We start from the raw sequence: 18,574 nt of genomic DNA on the forward strand, positions 1-18,574 counted from the left end.
TTAGGACACAAAAGGCATAAGGCACAAGACAAAAAAAATGATAAATTCAATTTATCACAATTAAATACTTTCACTTTTTGAAGGATGCTGTTAGAAAAAAAGAAAATAAAAGGTAAAGGATGAATAAAAATATGTGTAAAAAACACCAGCGGTGCATCTTACAAGGGTATATGTGAAACTTAGTAAACGGTCTGTGAAGCTAGTGAATGATGCCCCATGAATATATCAATGTACGCAGCTATGATTTAATAAAAAAAAAAAGAATCCAAAAAAGATTAAAAAATATATATATATATATGATAATGGGCTAATATTCAGAATATATGAAGAACTCTCTCAAATCAAGAATAAGAAAATAAGCAACTCAGTTTTTAAAAAAGAACAAAAGTATGAACAGACATTTCAGCAAAGTGAATATACAGCTGGAAAATAAATGCATAAAAACATCTTCAACATCTTTAGTCATTTGGGAAATTAAAATTAAAACCATAATAAGATACCATTATGAGCATATAAGAATGGCTAAACTAACTCTTTAAAATCACACATTATCGTGTTCTGGCAAGTATGGGGAAGAACTGTAATTCTCATACATTGCTGGTAGAAATAAAAAATGGTGAAATCACTTTGGAAAAAAATTACTTATAAATTTATCATACTCCCCATCTTTCCACACTCCTAGATATTTACCCAACAGAAAGCAAAACACGTTCACATGAGATCCCATATCAAACATTTATATCAACTTTTTTTTAAAAAATTGACAAAAACTAGAAATAATCCAAATGTCCCTCTACTGGGGAATGGATAAACTCTGTTTCATGTATTGCCTTATGCTAAGTGGGAGGAACCAGACTCAAGAGGCATAATTTAACGTATATGACATTCTGAAAGGGGAAAAGCTATAGGGACAGAAAACAGATCAGTGCTTGTGGGGTCAGGGGTGGGGGAAGGATTAACGGCAAAGGGCTTCCAGAAACTTTTGAAAATAATTGTGGTTGATAGTTTTGCAAAAATATTGTTTTTCAAAAATAATGAATTTTACTATGAACTTTACTGAATGAAGATAATACCCCTATAAATTAGATTTTAAAAAATAGATTAAATCATCATTCTCATGCAAATGTTTCTTCCTCAAATTTCTCCATCTCAAAAACTGCCATTATCGTATTTGCCCATTTTCTAAAACCAGAACCCTGGCAAAGGGGTTAGCACATTACCTAATGTATAATAAGAGCTAGATAAATATTTGTTAACTAAGTGAATAAATTAATGAGCTTCCTGCAAGTAAAAAATGATAATGATTCCAATGTGATCATTGCTGAATGGCCTAGACTAACAGAACCAAATAAATATGTGTGTGTGTGTGTACACACACTGACGTGTATTTCTAGGGCCTCTGAACTAGGTTGAATGTGTAGGGATGCCTATTACATTGCCTGAGGTCACCAACTCTTGAAACCATGGATACGCAAGCAGACACAAAGGCAGCCACCCCAAAAGGCTTACCTCTCCAAACCAACTGCTTGGCACAGAGAATGGAACTTGGAGTTGTACAGAAGTGCAAAGCTGTGTGTCCACTTAAGGAGTAGCAATTGAGCTTTGCTCCGCGGTCACAGAGGATCTTAACACAATCCAGGTTGGCCATTTCACAAGCCACATGAAGAGGCGTTTTCCCATTGGGTCTACAGTTGATTGTAGCATTGTGGTCTAGCAGCACCAGGAGACATTCCACATGACCAAACAAGACAGAGAGATGCAGGCCTGTTGCCCAGGAAGACTTTAATTTATAACTAGGCAACCAATAACCTGAAAAAGAAGATTTTTACAAAGTATTTTATTTGGGTCAGATTTATAAAATTAAGGGAAAATGACTCAGTCTAGTAGCTGGTGGGTCTGCAAATGTTTTATTTAATAGTATATTTTTTTTAATTTATTTTTATTGTTAAATCATAGCTGTGTACATTAGTGCAATCAAGGTATTTAATAGTATATTTTGATATACTTAAGTGTGACAGAGTTTCCCAAGTTCTCACTGTCTCTTTTATTACCTATTATTATATTTTGTTTCTTTATTTACTTAACCTATCTGAATCGTAAAGGCATTTGAGTTTCAGACCTTCATTATGTGACTGTATTTTATTTTCCATGGTAAGTAGCATGAGACTCTTCAAGAATTTTTTTTTTAACTCCCAGTCATTGAGAATTTGTCTTGAATGATTCCAAAGGTGTTATTTACAAGCTTATAATTTTTATTCCACTTCAGTTCTTTTTTCCTATAGTGGTTGTTACCAATCCAAGGTGTGAATACGTTTAATCTTTTAAACTTTGTCACACCAAGATTTTATTCTCCTTCTACGGGTTTATATGATATCTCTTTCCAAAGAAGAATTCAAGGTAATTCAAAATTTTTCTACACACATTTTTAAATGATCTAGAAGATAAGGACAAAGAAAAAAGTAGGAAAATAAAAAAGAAGTCAAGAGTAAGATATGTAGGAACAGAAAATATAAGCATGTCCTGTACACTAGAATTGTATTACAAATTTGCCTGTGAACTTCCTAGCAGCCAAAATAAATGGATAAACAAGATGTGTTGCACAATTAACTGTGTCCACAGCTTTATGCAGATTTTATTGGTCTGGAGAAGGATAAGTGTACCCAGATCAGAGATCTTAGGTTAATTTTTCCCATTAGTTGCTGGAGATGTTCTCTCTCTCTCTCTGCCTGACCTTTGAGTTCAATACACTGAGCTCATTCATCCTTTTTCTACAGGTCTCCAATGATTGCCACGTTTGACTAGCTATAACAATGATGACTTTATAAACTTTCTTTCAGTGTCAACACATACAACCATAGCATTTAAGCTCATTATGAGTGGGGAATGGAAAACAGGTATAGAAAGAAAAAACACCGAGGGTAAAATGAAGATGTAAGGCTAGCTCAACAGCCTGGAAAAGACTCTAGGGCTGACAACAAAATAAATTTTAACATGGATCCATCAAAAGTTTGCTTTTAGGTTACAAAAATTCTACTTATAAATACAAAATAAGCACAATATGGTTTAATGGCCATTTATCTGGGGAAAAAAGCCAGGGATTTGAGTTGACAGTAATCTCAAAATCAGCCAACACTGGCATGGAGCTGCCAAAAACTAATACAATCTTAAACTACATTAATAAAAATGCAGTGCCCAGAATAAGAGAAATAAAAGTTGTATTCTTTGCTGATTAGATGAAGTCAGAATACATCTAGAATACTGCAATTAATTCTGGGCACCTCCCTTTCCAAGAAATGATGAGCAGCAGGAGGGCACTCTGAAGATGATGATCACATTAAAATGGGCCTGCTAGTCAGCTATTAAAATTCTTTCATTTAAGTGAAAAACACTAAAAATTGTCATTCCTGGATATTTATCCTATAAGTATTATAACTTAGTGTGACACACCCTCACCGACCACATGTCTGCCACACAACTCTCTGAGGAACCCTGGCATTGTATTCTGTCCAAGGTGCTCCTGGGAGTTAGGAATCCTTGCAAAACAGTCTGTGTACAAGAGCCCGTACTACTCAACAGCATTATTCATAATGATTAAATGACTGGAAACAACCTCAGTGGTGACCCATAGGAGACTGTTCAAATAAATTACAGTATATCTATATCATCAAATATCATGCACCCAGTAAAAAGAATGGGGCAGTTTTATCTAGGTTGAAATGGAAAGATCTCAAAATACATCATCGAGTGAGAGAAGAAGGGAGCTAAACCGTAGGTGAAGTATGATATATGCAACTCTATTTGTAAACAACTGTAAAAAGAAACTGGTTACAGTGGGGCTTCCAAGAACTGTGGGGCTGGGAGACAAGAACATAAATGTACTTGCTCTTAAATGCCCTCTTTATAACTTCAAATATCATACCCTGTACATGTGTTACTTTTCGTAAAAATAATTAAAATTAAAATTAGCCATTGTCCCTCCATCCAGAAGGGGAAAAACAGAATTTAATTTAATGTGGCTATTTACAGGGGTATATACAATGCTGATTAATTCCCACAGGAATGAATGAATTCAACCCAAAGCTTGTCTTTCTGCAGCCCACCCTCAACACACACACACACACACACACACACACCCCTTTAATCTCTTTTTCTCTCATTCCAAATTCTAGGATCCTTTTGCTTTCTTTCCCTCCTACCTTTCCCTTTATCTAAATCTACACTTTAAAAAGAAATCCAGTTATTTCACATTAAGGTCTAATGGGCCAAGGATTGTTTAAAGTGTGATTCCTCTTGGAATTATGTGAATTTACATAGGAATCTGTATTCAGCCAATATAATTAATTTCTAACATAACTAACTTAAGATTCCAGACACTGCAAAGAGATATGTTTACTTATATGGACATTCTCTGGCAAAGCTAAGTAGTGTCATAGATAGTCTGGGCTGACAAATATCAGTCCCATGCGTGTGTGTGTGTGTGGATAGATATGCAAAAAAATGCATGTGTATATATAGACGCATTTATACATTGAATCTGTGTTCCAAGCAAATATATATGTTATGCAACCTGCTTTTGATAAAGAATGAACCACATTAACTCTAATACTTAACCAGGCATTTTAATACTCAAATTTCCTCAACAAGCAATTTGCAAAAACTGTCTTTTCTAACTGCCTTGGAAGGAAGCTGTTTCCAGATCTGACAGCCAGGTTGTGTTTTGCCTGCCGATTAGTGGCAAAGATCAGACAGCTGGCTCTATGCAGTGACTGCTTGGACACTCAGGCCTGCTTCTGCAATGGGAAGAAAAATGGTCTCAGAAAGGAAGCAGCCAAGAGCTGATTAAGAAAACGCCATTAGATGTAAAATCAAAGAAACACAGAATGTTAGCACTGGAGGGAAGATCATCCTTCCAAGCCTTTCATTTTCCAGATGAGAAAACTGCCACTTTTTCAGCCTGCTAGAGCCATACATTGCCTGCCTCAGTCCAAACTCCCGGAAATCAGAATATCCGCAATGCAGAGTTTCTATCTGTCTTTGTCTTGGGGGAAGCAGAATAGGTTTAGCTCCCAGACTGATTCATAGATCACAGGAAAGGAAAGAAGACCCTAAGTTCAGTGTAAAATGTCGTATTTCTGATACGCATGGAAACACATTTGCTTGTTGATTTTTTTTCTTCGTCCTAAATTCCCAGTAGCACCTAGAAAATAGATGTTGCCTATTTATTGCATAACTCATTTATCCTTGGCCTCTTGATCCATTTCATCTGTATCTCCCATGATCATAACCAGTAATCGGTCAGACTCACAGACCACCAGGTCCTAGAATTCAGAATACTCCCTGAATGGAATTGTGCCTACAGCTGTCATGTCCTATGTGGGAATGTGTGTGGGCAGGTAGCAACGAGACTCCTTACCTGCTGCCCTGGGGAAGCTAAAATTGAAAAATGGTACTAGGACTGATTGCAGGCTATGGCTCAGGGTATGCTGAAGCTCACCTGGAAGCTGTGTTGCCAAACTTTGGTAGCAGAAGTGGAGAGGGGGTGTCTAGATAATTCAGCCCCCAGCAGTAACAGGAGAGCTGCCGCTCTCAATAGAGGAAAACACAGCCCCTAGCAAAAGAGCCACTCACATAAAATCACCACCTTAAATGAGGCTGTAGCCACTGTGTAGCAAGCGTGGACATGAGTACACCCACCCTTGTGGAGGACCAAGCCCAAGAGAAAGCTGTCTTCAGAAACCCCAGATGAGGCTGCGCCTGTTCACAATCTTGCGCTGGTGCTGACAAGTGAAGAGATCAGAATTTGTCCTCCAGAATATAACCCACCCAGGGTCACAGCAAGCTAGAAACAGTGAACTGATTAGGCAGATTCATTTTTTTGTACCCTCCCTTCTTCCTACAGCAGAATTTTCCCAGGGCTTCAAAACCCTGGAATGTGATTTATTCTCAGCCATTGTCTTTGAAAGGCCCCCCTCTGTTCACCTCTGCAGATGCAGGCCTGCCCTTTCCTATGTGCTCAGACTGCACAAAGAACAGGCACGGTGTGGAACTGGGAAACAAAGCCCCCGGGACTGGATGGGGGCGAAGAGTCCCTGTCTCCCTCTCATGTAAACCCCTCACACGCTCCCCCAGGTCTGCAGTCTGTGTGCAATGGGGGATCCTGCAGGAGAGCTCTGCTGCAGCAAGGGGCCCTGCGGCCAAGAGGCAGGGAGAGGCAAGTGCGGATGCCTCCTGCTGTGCACAGGTCGCAGGAGGAACTCCCAAACACAGGCCGTGCCCATGTGCCTTTACAGTCCCAACGGTCACCTTTCATGGGCCTGGGGCCCTATATAGTACGTTGACACAATTTCACCTTCACAACATCACTGATTACCTGCAAGCAGGGGACTTAGAGCCTTGTCAGCACCTCTATTTTACAAATGAAAATAATCAGTCAGGTAGCGGATAAGCAGTACAAAGTTCCCATGTACATATGACTCGTACAGACAGAGGCCAACTCCAACCCTTAAACTCCGTCTCCTGAAAACCTTTAAACTAAATCTGTGATCTTGTTTACCTCCAAACCAACATCACTTGTAGCCAAAAGTTCTAAAGGAATTTTAGAAATTTTACGCCTGCAGAAATGTGCAGGACTAATCCTGTGTGTGTGTGTGTGTTTAGTTGAAATCTGAAACCAAAGAGATATGCCTGAGCAGCTGAGGCTCAGACAATATGGTAAGGAACAACGTATTTTGCCATCTTTTGGTAAAGGGGATTGATTCTGCTCCAGCATTTGGAGAGGATGTACACATCTCTGGTAAACCTTCAGCTAAGCCCGGGCTCTGCAACAGTTACCAGCTATAATGTTATCTGAGTCAAAAGAACCCCACCCGCGAGAAGCCTCTGTTATTACAGCCAAAGGTTACACACGCTGCTTGTGCTGGATTAGCAGACATTTGCTCTGCTTGCGTCCACGTATTTACACAGTCCTGAAGGATTACAGTCTGCAGCACAATTCCTGGCTATTTTTTAATAGCTAATATTTTCAGGAAAACTCTCAAAGTTCCCCTGGGAGGGAGGAAAAAAAAAAGCTTAAAATGTAAATTTTAGAAGTTTGAATATCCAGGAAAGGAGAAGAACCCTAGGATGGGCTAGGAAAGCAGGTGAGTGAATTTCTGGCCAAGAGGAAAATGAGGTGATAAAGAGATTATTCATTAGGAGAGTAAAAATAAGAGCTTTCAACATATTTGGAAAGCAGTTGCTACTTAGTAAAGTAGATAAAGTACCTGCCAGAAAGTTTTCAAGTGAAATCATTCATTGGTTATTTTAATTAAAAATATGACTACAACCAAGAAACCAGCGGCTGTGGGCCATAAACGACGTACTTAAAGTGCATTACACTGATTAATAAAAGGACTCTGATTAACCTTGCTGACTAGGGAATTTCATACCAAAGAGACAAGTATGATATTTTGCCTATATCATTAATGAGGCAAAGCTCACACATCTGAAGGAAAATCAAAATATGTAGTTGGAAAAATCTTTGGAACCAGTGTTTTGGCCATTCCTTTGTGTTTCCAGTATGTAGGTCACCAATGAGAACCAATAAAGGGCCTTTGAGTTTTCTTTAGAGATTTCTTTTGAGTTTGCTCTCACTCTAAATACTTCATCCTGCTCCCATGACAAATTTTATAACATTGACATCCCTTGACTATTTGATGATTTATTGCATTTGGCGGCTCAGAAGTACTTCATGTATTTATGTTTTCTTCATGTAGTTCTTATTTTAAAGTAAATTAAATCAGATAAATACAGTTTTGCTTACTTGTTTTTGCTCTTAAGACCCATTATCTCTGCTGTTCCTTGGGAAGTCTTTCAAATGACAACCGGCGTGTTTCCATTGTCTACTTTACCAAGTGTGAGAGAAGCTGCTTTTTTTATTGCTAATAAAACATGATTTTATCTGAATATTTGATTCTGAAGCTTAAAATGACTTGAGTATATGAAGTGAGAAGTCTCTAACTTTAAGAATCATTATTAGGTGCTGGTGGAAAAAAGGTCCCGCAGCTGGAACAGCATCTGGCAGCTGGATCCTAAATCTGTTCTCTGTCAGACTGGTAGGAGAAGCTGCTCAATGAGAAGGGCCAAGTGCTACAGGAAAAAGCAGAAACACGTTTCCAGATTTCCTTGTAACTTAATAGGTGTGTTCTACTTCCCTACAAAATCCACATTTTTATATTTACTTTTGATGATTGGTATACCAATTAGAGTATAGATTTGGGAAGCTATATTTAGCTCCTAAGTTGATTTATTTGCCAGTAAAATTCTGAGTTACCTTTCCAAAAATGATACGCTGACTTTCATATTAGCTTTGAGGTACTATATTTAAGGATAAAATATGGTAACTTTTTCAATCCTATGAAAAACACTGTATGTTCTAAAAGAAACAAAAATAGCTGAGAATTAATTGTGCTACTGTTTCCCGTAGTCCAATCATATGTTAAATACAGGATTATATTATTAATTACACAAGGAAATTTTAAAATGGCATGATATTTGTTATAGGTTGTATACAATCGTCCAGCCAAAATAACTGAAACTTGAAGATTCCCATACTTGTAAAATAAACAGGAATGTTCTTTTTCCTCATCTGGATGCTGGCTACAGAAGTTTATTTTGTGATAATTAATCAAGCTGCACATTATGATTTATATACTTTCCTGTATAGAGCTTTTCAAACATGCTTTAGAAAAATCAAAGAGTAATATATTCAACAGTGGCCAATATCCAAAAGGTCTACTTTAATTTAATAAAATCTCACGAAGTTTAGCCACATACCCTTGAAGGCCACATAGAAACGAGTTTATTCCTTGGAACTCTTCAAACAGCAAGTATCTAACTAACCAGTACAGACCCCTCAGCTCAACACAGGTCCCTGAGAATCCCTTTGTGATTTAAGAAATTGATATAACCACTTAGTTCTACTTGCTGGGTTAGCAACTAGGATTCTATTTATCACTTCCATTCCTACTTGAAATTGTAAAAGAATTGATAATTAGTCTGGAAGCATGTAAGAAACGTGAAGGAACTTTAAGGACAGGTGAAAGTTTAACCTGGGTTTAAAACTACAGAGACAGATTCTCATGCCCATATTCATGTTAAACAGAGAGTAAGTGTATTCTTTCTACACAGGTACCTGCACACACACGCACACACACAAAGGATTTCCTGCATCAACCCTGAAGATACCACCACGAGCCCTGTTCTTTCTGTGCCTACATCCACTTGGCATGTGTAGGAATGAATATGCCTCTGTTCTTTTCCCAGAGGATGTGATTTGCTCTCCCTAACTGAAAGCCACAACCCAAGATACTAACATTATGAAAACACCTATACGTGTGAACGAAAAGTTAGCTCTGTGAGGACCATAGGAGTTGGCTCATATTGACAGGAAGAATTTAAAATGCATTTTTTTTCTTATTCAAGGGTGATAGCACCACCAGAAGTAGGAGAAACAACACCCTGCTTCCAGAGAGCCTGCACCTAAACCTTCCTTTCCCACCCCCGCACACCCTCCAGGAGATCTATGACTTACCCATTGACTTCAACACTGGGCACAAATTAAAGCTTTTAAAAATACCTTAAAAGTGAATTTAGCCTTCAGACATTTTTCACTGAACAAAAGTTATAAGACGAACGTGATCCAGTTTTTAATTGGTGGGACCATACCTATGGTGCATCTTACAAGGGTCCATGCAAAACTTACGAAATGTAGAATATAAATGTCTTAACACAATAACTAAGAAAATGTTAACCTATGTTAACATGCAAAACTTACTAAATGTAGAATATAAATGTCTTAACACAATAACTAAGAGAATGTTATTCTATGTTAACCAGTTTGATGAAAATATTTCAAATTGTATATAAAACCAGCACATTGTACCCCATGACTGCATTAATGTACACAGCTAAGATTTAATAAAAAACTAAGTAAAAAAAGTATCAAAAAACAAACAAAAAAAGAAAGTGATCTAGTTTTATAACATACATTCTTTTTTTCTAACACTGTCCCCATCAACTTAAAAAAAAAAAAAATTAGACCCTCCCTTTCAGCCAAAATAGCAATGCCAATTTATCATAAAGCCCTTAAATAAAAATCACAAACACAGTAACTGGCCTCAACTCTTCTAGATCCTTCAGAACTGATAATCAGTGGATAGCACATTCATAAGGAAATATATACTGTACCATTAGCCCTCATATCTGGAAATAGAGGACACTGAGGATTTATGTATGAACAGAAAACATCTTTAAACATGAAAAATAAGAGAGAGATGGTAGATGCTGTACATAAGACCTCAGCATCTATATTGTTTGACCAGAGTCAAAACATATACATTTGACCAGGGTGTGCTCTTGCAGTTTGCTCCATGAGATGCCCCTACTTAAGTTCCCACATTAACTAGTTGATTTAAGAAATCAGAATCAGTGCACTTCTAATTTATTTCTGATTCATTAAGCCTGGGTTTCAGAAAATTCTTGGGATAAGATAAACTTGTTACATTTTTTGTTTTACTTAGTTCTTTATACAGCAGGTATTCTCTGCTGAGCACATCTGCAATGTTGAACTTTTACTGTAGCCCAGGAAGAAAAAAGTTAACAGTTTGGTTTTTCTGAGTTCAGCTGTTGTGCCTGAACTAAAAACTCACTAAAATAATGAGGACCATTAAGGTGCTGTGGAAAGCCTTTATCCATTTATTAACCTTCCAAATGAGGGGGGGGGGTCCTCTTTTTCATCCACACGTACGTACATTGAGATGATGCATATTTAAGCGGCTATTAACGGAGAATTAGCACACTGCTCCCCAATCAGCCACCTTGTGTAGATTAGGTCTCAACAATCTGTCTAGCCATAATCTAGAAATATTTTTGTCATTCTATAACATCATTACCGGAAGAAAAGTTAAGAACAGAAAGGGCTTTATTAAATATAATTGTCCAGGAATTTAAATTCTAGGCACAGTGGCAGAAAAAGGAAAGAAAAGGAAAGACCAGACATAAATATATCAGCCTCTGATGTGTTCCAGTTTAAAAAGAAAGAAAAGATCAAATCAGAAAGATTTTTAAAATAAATAAAGAAACAATAAGAAACAGTGAGCAACTGGCACTGTGCATTTTTTAAAAAAAAAAATTCATTTTCTATCCATTTTACAATTATATCTATATTTTTTACCTTGTTTATAAGATGCCAAAACCATATTCTCATCTTCAACTTCAAAAACCGTGTCCACGTCTATTTGCCTTTGGATTAAAATGGCCTTCAATTTTCCGAAGTCATTTGACTTTAGAGCGTCAAGGAAATTTTTCTTAATTAACCTGGCAGCTCTAGCTTTAGTGATAGGGGCAGAGGTGCCGTCCATCCTTCCTCTCCCTCTGGAAGCTTTGCTGTGATTTATCAGGAGAGCAGCACCAAGCAAACAGGCACACGCTGCAGAGTCCACAAACTGTCGGCTAATTTTATCCCAAAGTTATGCTGATCCGTTCTATTTATATAGGGATCATTTCAAACTTCAAAATATCCTCCTTGGCTGTCACTGCATTTTCAGGTCCTTCTGGACTATATATTAACTGATCCATTCAGTAATATTTAGTGTCACTATGAAGGAAAGTCCCACAGTGCTTTTCCAGGCATGAAATGTTACAATTATTTCATGTATGATCAAAGTAATAATGTTAAGATTTAAAAGCTCTTAACACGCTCTCACTCTCTCTCTCTTTTTTTTTCCTCAGTAAAAACATCTGGTGCCTGACTGGAGATCCAGTGTCTTGCTCTGACTAACCAACTGCCAAAAATGAAAATTTGTTACAGTTGTTGATACATGTGCTTCTGAAAACCTATAATAGTTGCGTAATATGAGCCTGTTAAAGCAATCATTGTCATACACATCTGAAAACAAAAAGGTTTTCAAGTAACCTGAACTTGAAAACTTTTGATGTAATGAGAAAGTGGGGCTGGGTAGGGGCCATTGCTTTAGGTAAAAGGAGACTGAAGAAACAAAGCAGCTAATGTAATATGTGAATAAACTTTATTGACTCCTACATTTTTTTAAAAAATCAATTAGAAAAGACTGTATTGGGACAATTATGGAATTATAAATATGCATAAGACATTACTAGATAATACGGAATTGTTAATTTTTAAAGAGTGATAATGATACTGTAGTTGTATAGAAAAATACTCTTGTTCTTAAATAATACATTTGGGATAAATTTTCACAATGTCTAAAACTTCTCTTAAAATAGATCAGAAACACAGATCAAAAGATATGTGTGTGTGTGTGTGTGTGTGTGCATAAACAGAAACAGAGAGAGAAAGAAAATGCTGCAAAAAGATAAGTGCTGGAAAATCTAATGAAGGAAATACCAGTGTCCAATTATATTATCCTTTCAGCTTTTCTCTAAGTTTGACATTTTTCAAAATAAAAAGTTGTAGAGAAAAATATATACTCAATTTTTTACCTTATAATCAGTGAGTAGGGCACCAGCCCCATATACTGGGGGTGGTGGGTTTGAACCCGGCCCCAGCCAAACTGCAACAAAAAAAATAGCCAGGCGTTGTGGCCAGTGGCTGTGGTCCCAGCTACTCAAGAGGCTGAAGCAAGAGAATCACCTAAGCCCAAGAGCTGGAGGTTGCTGTGAGCTGTGATGTCACAGCACTCTACTGAGAGCCGCAAAGTAAGACTCTGTCTCTTAAAAAAAAAAAAAATTAGAAAAAATGATGATAGCAAGATCTAATGAGAATACAAATAAATCACATTTTATATATTATTTGGGGGAGTCAAAACTAGTGAAAACTTTCTGCAGAATAATTAGCAGCATGAATTTTAAAGGACTTAAAATACTATTATTTGATTCTTAGTGTTTACCTAAATATGTAAACATGGATGCAAATTACCACCAAATTTTTAACTTATTTCATTGATGTGTAACATACATACAAGAAAATAACAAGTCGTAAGTTGAGAGGTTATCAAATTTCCACAGTGATCAATCACACCTGTGTAACCAACACTAAAGTTAAATACAGTGATAATCATTACCTTGACTTCTAATACTATAGATTAGTTTCGCTTGAATTTAATTTTAATTTTTAGATTTTTAATGTTTAAAAATTTTGTTAATTTCTTAGATTATTAAATTACATGAGATGTTTTCAAAACTAACTTCAACAGAAAGAGGCATATGTCAAAACACTTCCTCAACCAAGTCTTCTATGACACAACAGCTTCTGTTGAAATTGTATTGAGATTCTTCTGGGGCATTTTACAAGTAGTTTTAATTCCTTCAACAAATCCTATAGAGAACCTACCCTGTGCCAGATCCTTACTCTGGGTACTGGAGACCCAGCAGAGAACAAGTAGACATCAATCTCCGTCCTTTTAGAACTTAACATGCTAATGGATTTAAGTGGTGATGGAAATCACTAGATCTTTTTCATCTCGAAGTTGTCACACAATGTTGTGAATTTACTGAATTTCATACAAAAATAATATAGTTTGTACTCAATTAATTGATCCTATCCTCGTTACAGGTGTCTATGCCTACCTTAGTGACAAAGGGGTGAACGATTTTTGGCCAATCTGACATGTTTAGACTGATCCAAATAATCAGTAGAGTCTCTTAAGTAAATTATCAGTCTCTTTGAATAAAATTCTCTACTTTGAGAGTTCTAATTTTTTCTCTAAAATGGCTTCAGGGAATATCGGATATTATAGGAACAATATGTACAATACTAGTATTTTACAACCAGTATTATTGAAGGAGACTTTTGACATAAATTATCAATTTGGCCAGACCATGTATACCAGGTGAGTATCAGGCAGGGTAGGAGTGCATCTTACACTGGTAACTGAGGGGGATGGAGTTCTCAGATGGACACATTGTGCCCTAGACACTCCCTGATTTCCATGGCCCAGGGGCAGAGCGGCTCCTGCAACTGGGTCCTAGCTAGCTCTATTCAGATTTGTGGCTCTCCGCCTACACAAGGATATGACCCTGGTCATTTGCCTCCGGTTTTGATGTCCTCAAACACTGCAGCCACTCAATGATGTTAGTTCAGTGTATACTAAGACACTGCGTGTTCTGTCCAGAGACACATCACCGTTGCACGGTCCTTATATATCACACAAGGACCCCGAAGAACCAACAGCCTCCTCCTGTCACCTTCTTGTCATCTTTTTAGGGCCAGAGTGGACTTGGACCTAAGCTGAGGCCTGGAGTTTTCCAAGCTGTCTACCTTCTTTCCAACGCTGGCCACGAACCCAGGATGCTGAGATGTGCTCAGGCATATTAGGTTTCTTCCCCATTGAAGTTCTACTCTGGAAGAAGTGTGTTAGAAGGGATGAGGACATGATATCTAACCCCTGGACCAACCTCTGTCTCCTCTCCTAAGCCATCAGGAGTTCCAGCCTTCCTGGCTAGAAGGATTCAGACAGACTTTATATTTTTCCTTTAAACTATTCCTTGTACTCACTAGATAACAAGCCTATGGATCTCCCACCACAGCGGGAACGGCTATCATCCCTGGTTTGTGATGGAAATCCCAGGACTTGAGTTTTCCAGGTGTGGTCCTTGAAATACTAAATAAGAAGATAAAGCAATTTTTAAAAATGCTCATTTAAAAATGCCCGATTTTCTAACTTCTATCTTTCTGAAAGACACCACTGAGACTTAAACTTGATCAGTGGCACCATATTTTTTCTCCTTGAATTGATAAAACTTATGACTTAGCCACACAGGCTGACCACTACAAAAAAGATAATTTAAGAATGAAACTTAAAAGCATTGCTTTAATATTTAAAGTTACATTTAAAATGTTAGTGTTATAGCTCTTTCACATTTGTCTAGCAGGTTTTCCCATTTGCACTGGAAGAACGCTCCCTAAAAGACACTTTTATAAATAAATAAAATTTTAGCCTAAAGAGAGGCTTATAATAGATCTAAACTTTGTGGACTACTTTGAGAAAACAAAGAAAACGTCAATGAAGAAACATACCAAATTGAGGTACAATCTGTATTATTTGGCTAAAAATCAATTATTGACCAATTTAACCAGGCAGTAGAGGTTAAAACTTAGAGATTGTTTGTAGTTACCAAACAAATAGCAGCTTAATTAACTTGTCCATCAAAGTCATCCTAATATATAGGAAGTAACAGATTTGAGATCTGCCTACATTATCCAGACCACTGCTTCAAGTCACCATGTCTCTAGGCCTTGGGGGGGGGGGGGGGCACATGACACAGTGGCCAGGTTTCACACTATCTAGTCAGGCCTGTCAGAAATCCCTGTCTCCTGTACTCTTAAAAATGAAAACTCTCCATCCAGTAAGAGGAGATTTTTATTAGTGTTTCATGACAGGCTCAGGACAGTGTCTTTTGCTCTTGAAACAGTATGAAGAGCTCTCTGACAAGCCGATGATGTTGTGGCAAGTGGCCCGTAAGACCCTTGTGTACACTCTAGGGACCTATGTTGAGACAGGCCCACTGTCCCGGCTGCGTGCTTTCATGATGTGCGTGTACAACGTAGTCTATCTGTTTGCAGTACCTTCTCTGGAACACAGATGGCTCTTTGGTTCATTATGGCATTTAAACACGAATTTGATGCTACTCACCCGCAATGACTCATCAAATGCAGCCACCGGGAAGAAATAAGAAGCCAGAAGTTCTAAAATATACCTTTGGAAACCAGAATTTCTGTGAAAACAGAACTCTTGGACCTCCCTGACTTTCCCAGCAGATGAATTAGGCTATATCCTTGCTCTCAGCACACAGAAAGGGGTGATGGAGCGATCTAACATCCCTTTCTTCTTGACTGTTATACTCAAGTCTTCCATGTAACTTCCTGATCATTATATGCCATCTTGGTGGGGTTTTTTTTTTTTTTTTTTGGCTACTGTTTCATACATGTTAGCATGACTGCTTCATATAAGGATGCTTTTGTTTGTAGGTAACACCAACAACTGGAACAGACTTTAAACAGTAAAGAAGATTTGCTAGCTTACATAACAGAAAATTCCAGTTGTAGTATGGGTCTCAGCAGAGTCTTCACCCAAAAATTTACAACACCAATAGGGCTCTGCCAGATAAGTGGTATTATAATAGTATAATTGTAATTGTTGTCATTATTTCTAGTTGACAGATCAGCAAAACTACGAACCAAAAACTACAAATGAATTACACAAATCAGATGGCAAATACAAAGCAGACCTAAGATTCAAGCCTAGATCTTGAGACTCCAAACTGATGTTCTTATTATTCAAATGGCTTTTTATACACTTTTGTTTATGTTAATTACAGATATTTGATCAAGGAATCTAGGATAAAGTCTGCTCACATCAAACTCTGCACTCAATAAATGTTTATTGGGAACTTACTATGGACCAGATAGTCTTAGTTATCATTTGTTATTTGAAAATAACCCAAAATATATTATTACCTTAAAGCAATAATAATCATTTATTATTCTTCACCATTTCTGTAGATCAGGCCACTGTGGGAAAACCTTGTCTTTGTTCTGAGATGTTTGCGGCCTCAGCTGAAAGGCTCAAGGCTGGGGGCTAGATGATCTTTCCAAGTGGCCCAGTCACTTGGCTAACAAGTTGGTGCTGGCAATTGAGTTTCTGTTCAAGTGGTCCTTTCTCTGGGGCTGCTTGAATATCCTCACAATATGGCAACTGGCCTCTCCCGGAATGAAAATACTAAGAGAACAAGTTGGAGGCTGCAATGTCTTTTGTGACCTAACCTCATCATATTCTATCAGTCACGCTGACCAGCCCTAATTCAGTGTGAGCAAGGATGAAAGAAAGATGTAAATACCAGGAAGTGTGAATCGTTAGGGTCTGTATTAGCTACCACTTGTGCTTTTTCTAAGCACTGCAGATATGCAAAGAAAATAGGCAAAAATCCTTATGTTTATGGAGGTTTTATGCTAGTAGAAGGGCTGTGAGGAAGCAAACAAATGGTAAAATAGTTTGCCAAATGGTAATATGTGCTACAAAGAAAAAGAAACTGGGAAAGGTCTAGGGTCACAGCCAGATCATAAGTCACCCTTTCACAGATGAAAACAAGATGTCCTTCTCCGGGCCAGTAAGTAAGAAAAGCCTCCTCCACTTCTAGATTGTTCCTGAGATGGTATTATGGCTTGGGAAAGTACTGCAATTTCAAATAAATGGTCGGAAAAGTCCCCATTTCCCTTGAGCTAAAATGTAAAGTTGCAAGCAAGCTCTGCTGACACCCAGGGCAAAAGCTTTCTAAGCCAAGGGAGCAGCAGATTCTAAGCCCCTAAGACAAGAAAGAGGGAGGTATGCCGGGAGGCCATCCTTTAGTTAGATGCCTCCACGTCTTTTCAGATACTTTTAAAGCTCATTAGAGCTCAGGAGTGGAACTGATGGATCCATTTATTTCTTCTACTTCTTGAACCAAAGTCCATTTCTCTGAAAACTAAACCTAGAACAGCATCCTCATCGTGCGCCAGGCTTGATACACAACATGTTCCCCCAAATGGCTTATAACTGAGGATAGTTTTGTTTTTCCCATAGATAAGCAATAAAGTCCATATTTTACATATGGATAGTCAATATGAAACACAAAAAAAGTGTAGCAAACACATTCAAAAAGTTTCAAACCACACTACGGTTTTAACTATCCGTTCCCAAAGGCCACCTCGATTGGAGGCATGGCAACAGCATTATAATAAAGAGCTAGCAAACTAGTGCAATTAGAACTGTGCTTCTATGACAAACAGATCAATTCTGGGTACTAGGCATATCGTTTTATAAGAATAATTCCCAGGGTGTAAGGCTTAAATGAAACAATGTATATAAACATGCTCTGTACAGTGTAAAGCCTTACAGGAAACTCACAGGATGTTACTGTCCTTCCCATCAGTGGGCTAACAAAACATCACAACTCCCCTGAGAAAGACTAGGTGGTGTTATTATAAAAGAACATCCACCTGGGAGACTTGGATCAAGCTCCCAGCTCTGGTAATAATTAGTTATGTGTTTCATGTAATTCACAATACCTCTCAGTGACTCAGTTTCCTCTAAGTAAAGTGAGGCCTGACAGACCTACTCCTAAGCTTTTAGGGCTTTTTTCTCCATAATGAATCCAATGTCCTGGACCTTGGCAAAGCTTCACTTTGCCCTGATTTTTTGAAAGACTTTCCTGAAGACACCACTTCATAGGCTGCCCTCGTCCTCAGACTGGCTCAGGTTCTGTTTGAAGCCAGCTGGGGGCGCTGGAAGAATTCCTAACACACTGCCAGCTCTGAGTTCTGTGCATTTATGTTCTTGGTCACCGCTACAGACCGCGAGTGTGTGTGTTCAGCATAAGATCTGTTAAACGAGCCTCTCAGATGGCAGAAATGCTTGCTTTGTAAATGACTGGGTCCAATGTCCTGCTCAAGCAACATCCTCGCTTGGAACTCTATTTCTCGCCTGGCATTCCTCTCTTCAGAATGCTGAAGTGATGATTTAGCTGAAATTGCCCACTTCTTGGAACCCAAACCAACTGCCTTTCATGTAAGAGTATTTAA

At 38.0% G+C, this 18,574-nt stretch overlaps 1 protein-coding gene and 1 non-coding gene across 2 annotated transcripts in view; one reads left to right on the forward strand and one right to left on the reverse strand.

Annotated features, from left to right (window-relative positions):
• ASB4 (ankyrin repeat and SOCS box containing 4) overlaps positions 1–11,464 on the reverse strand; it is a 59,196-nt gene extending 47,732 nt beyond the window's left edge. Inside the window, exons 1-2 of the mRNA XM_053553981.1 lie at positions 11,213–11,464; positions 1,510–1,809 (exon numbers count right to left, since the gene is read on the reverse strand). Coding sequence (XP_053409956.1) covers positions 1,510–1,809; positions 11,213–11,399 — 487 coding nt within the window. The 5' untranslated portion in view covers positions 11,400–11,464. The remainder of the gene's footprint in view (positions 1–1,509; positions 1,810–11,212) is intronic.
• A 3,392-nt stretch (positions 11,465–14,856) lies between these two features.
• On the forward strand, positions 14,857–14,920 carry LOC128560585 (U7 small nuclear RNA). Its single transcript, XR_008373070.1, has one exon. It is a non-coding gene; the product is annotated as a U7 small nuclear RNA (small nuclear RNA).
• Positions 14,921–18,574: the final 3,654 nt, after the last annotated feature.

Source organism: Nycticebus coucang, chromosome 11 (genome assembly GCF_027406575.1).
Source record: "Nycticebus coucang isolate mNycCou1 chromosome 11, mNycCou1.pri, whole genome shotgun sequence".
NCBI classification, from domain to species: Eukaryota; Metazoa; Chordata; class Mammalia; order Primates; family Lorisidae; genus Nycticebus; species Nycticebus coucang.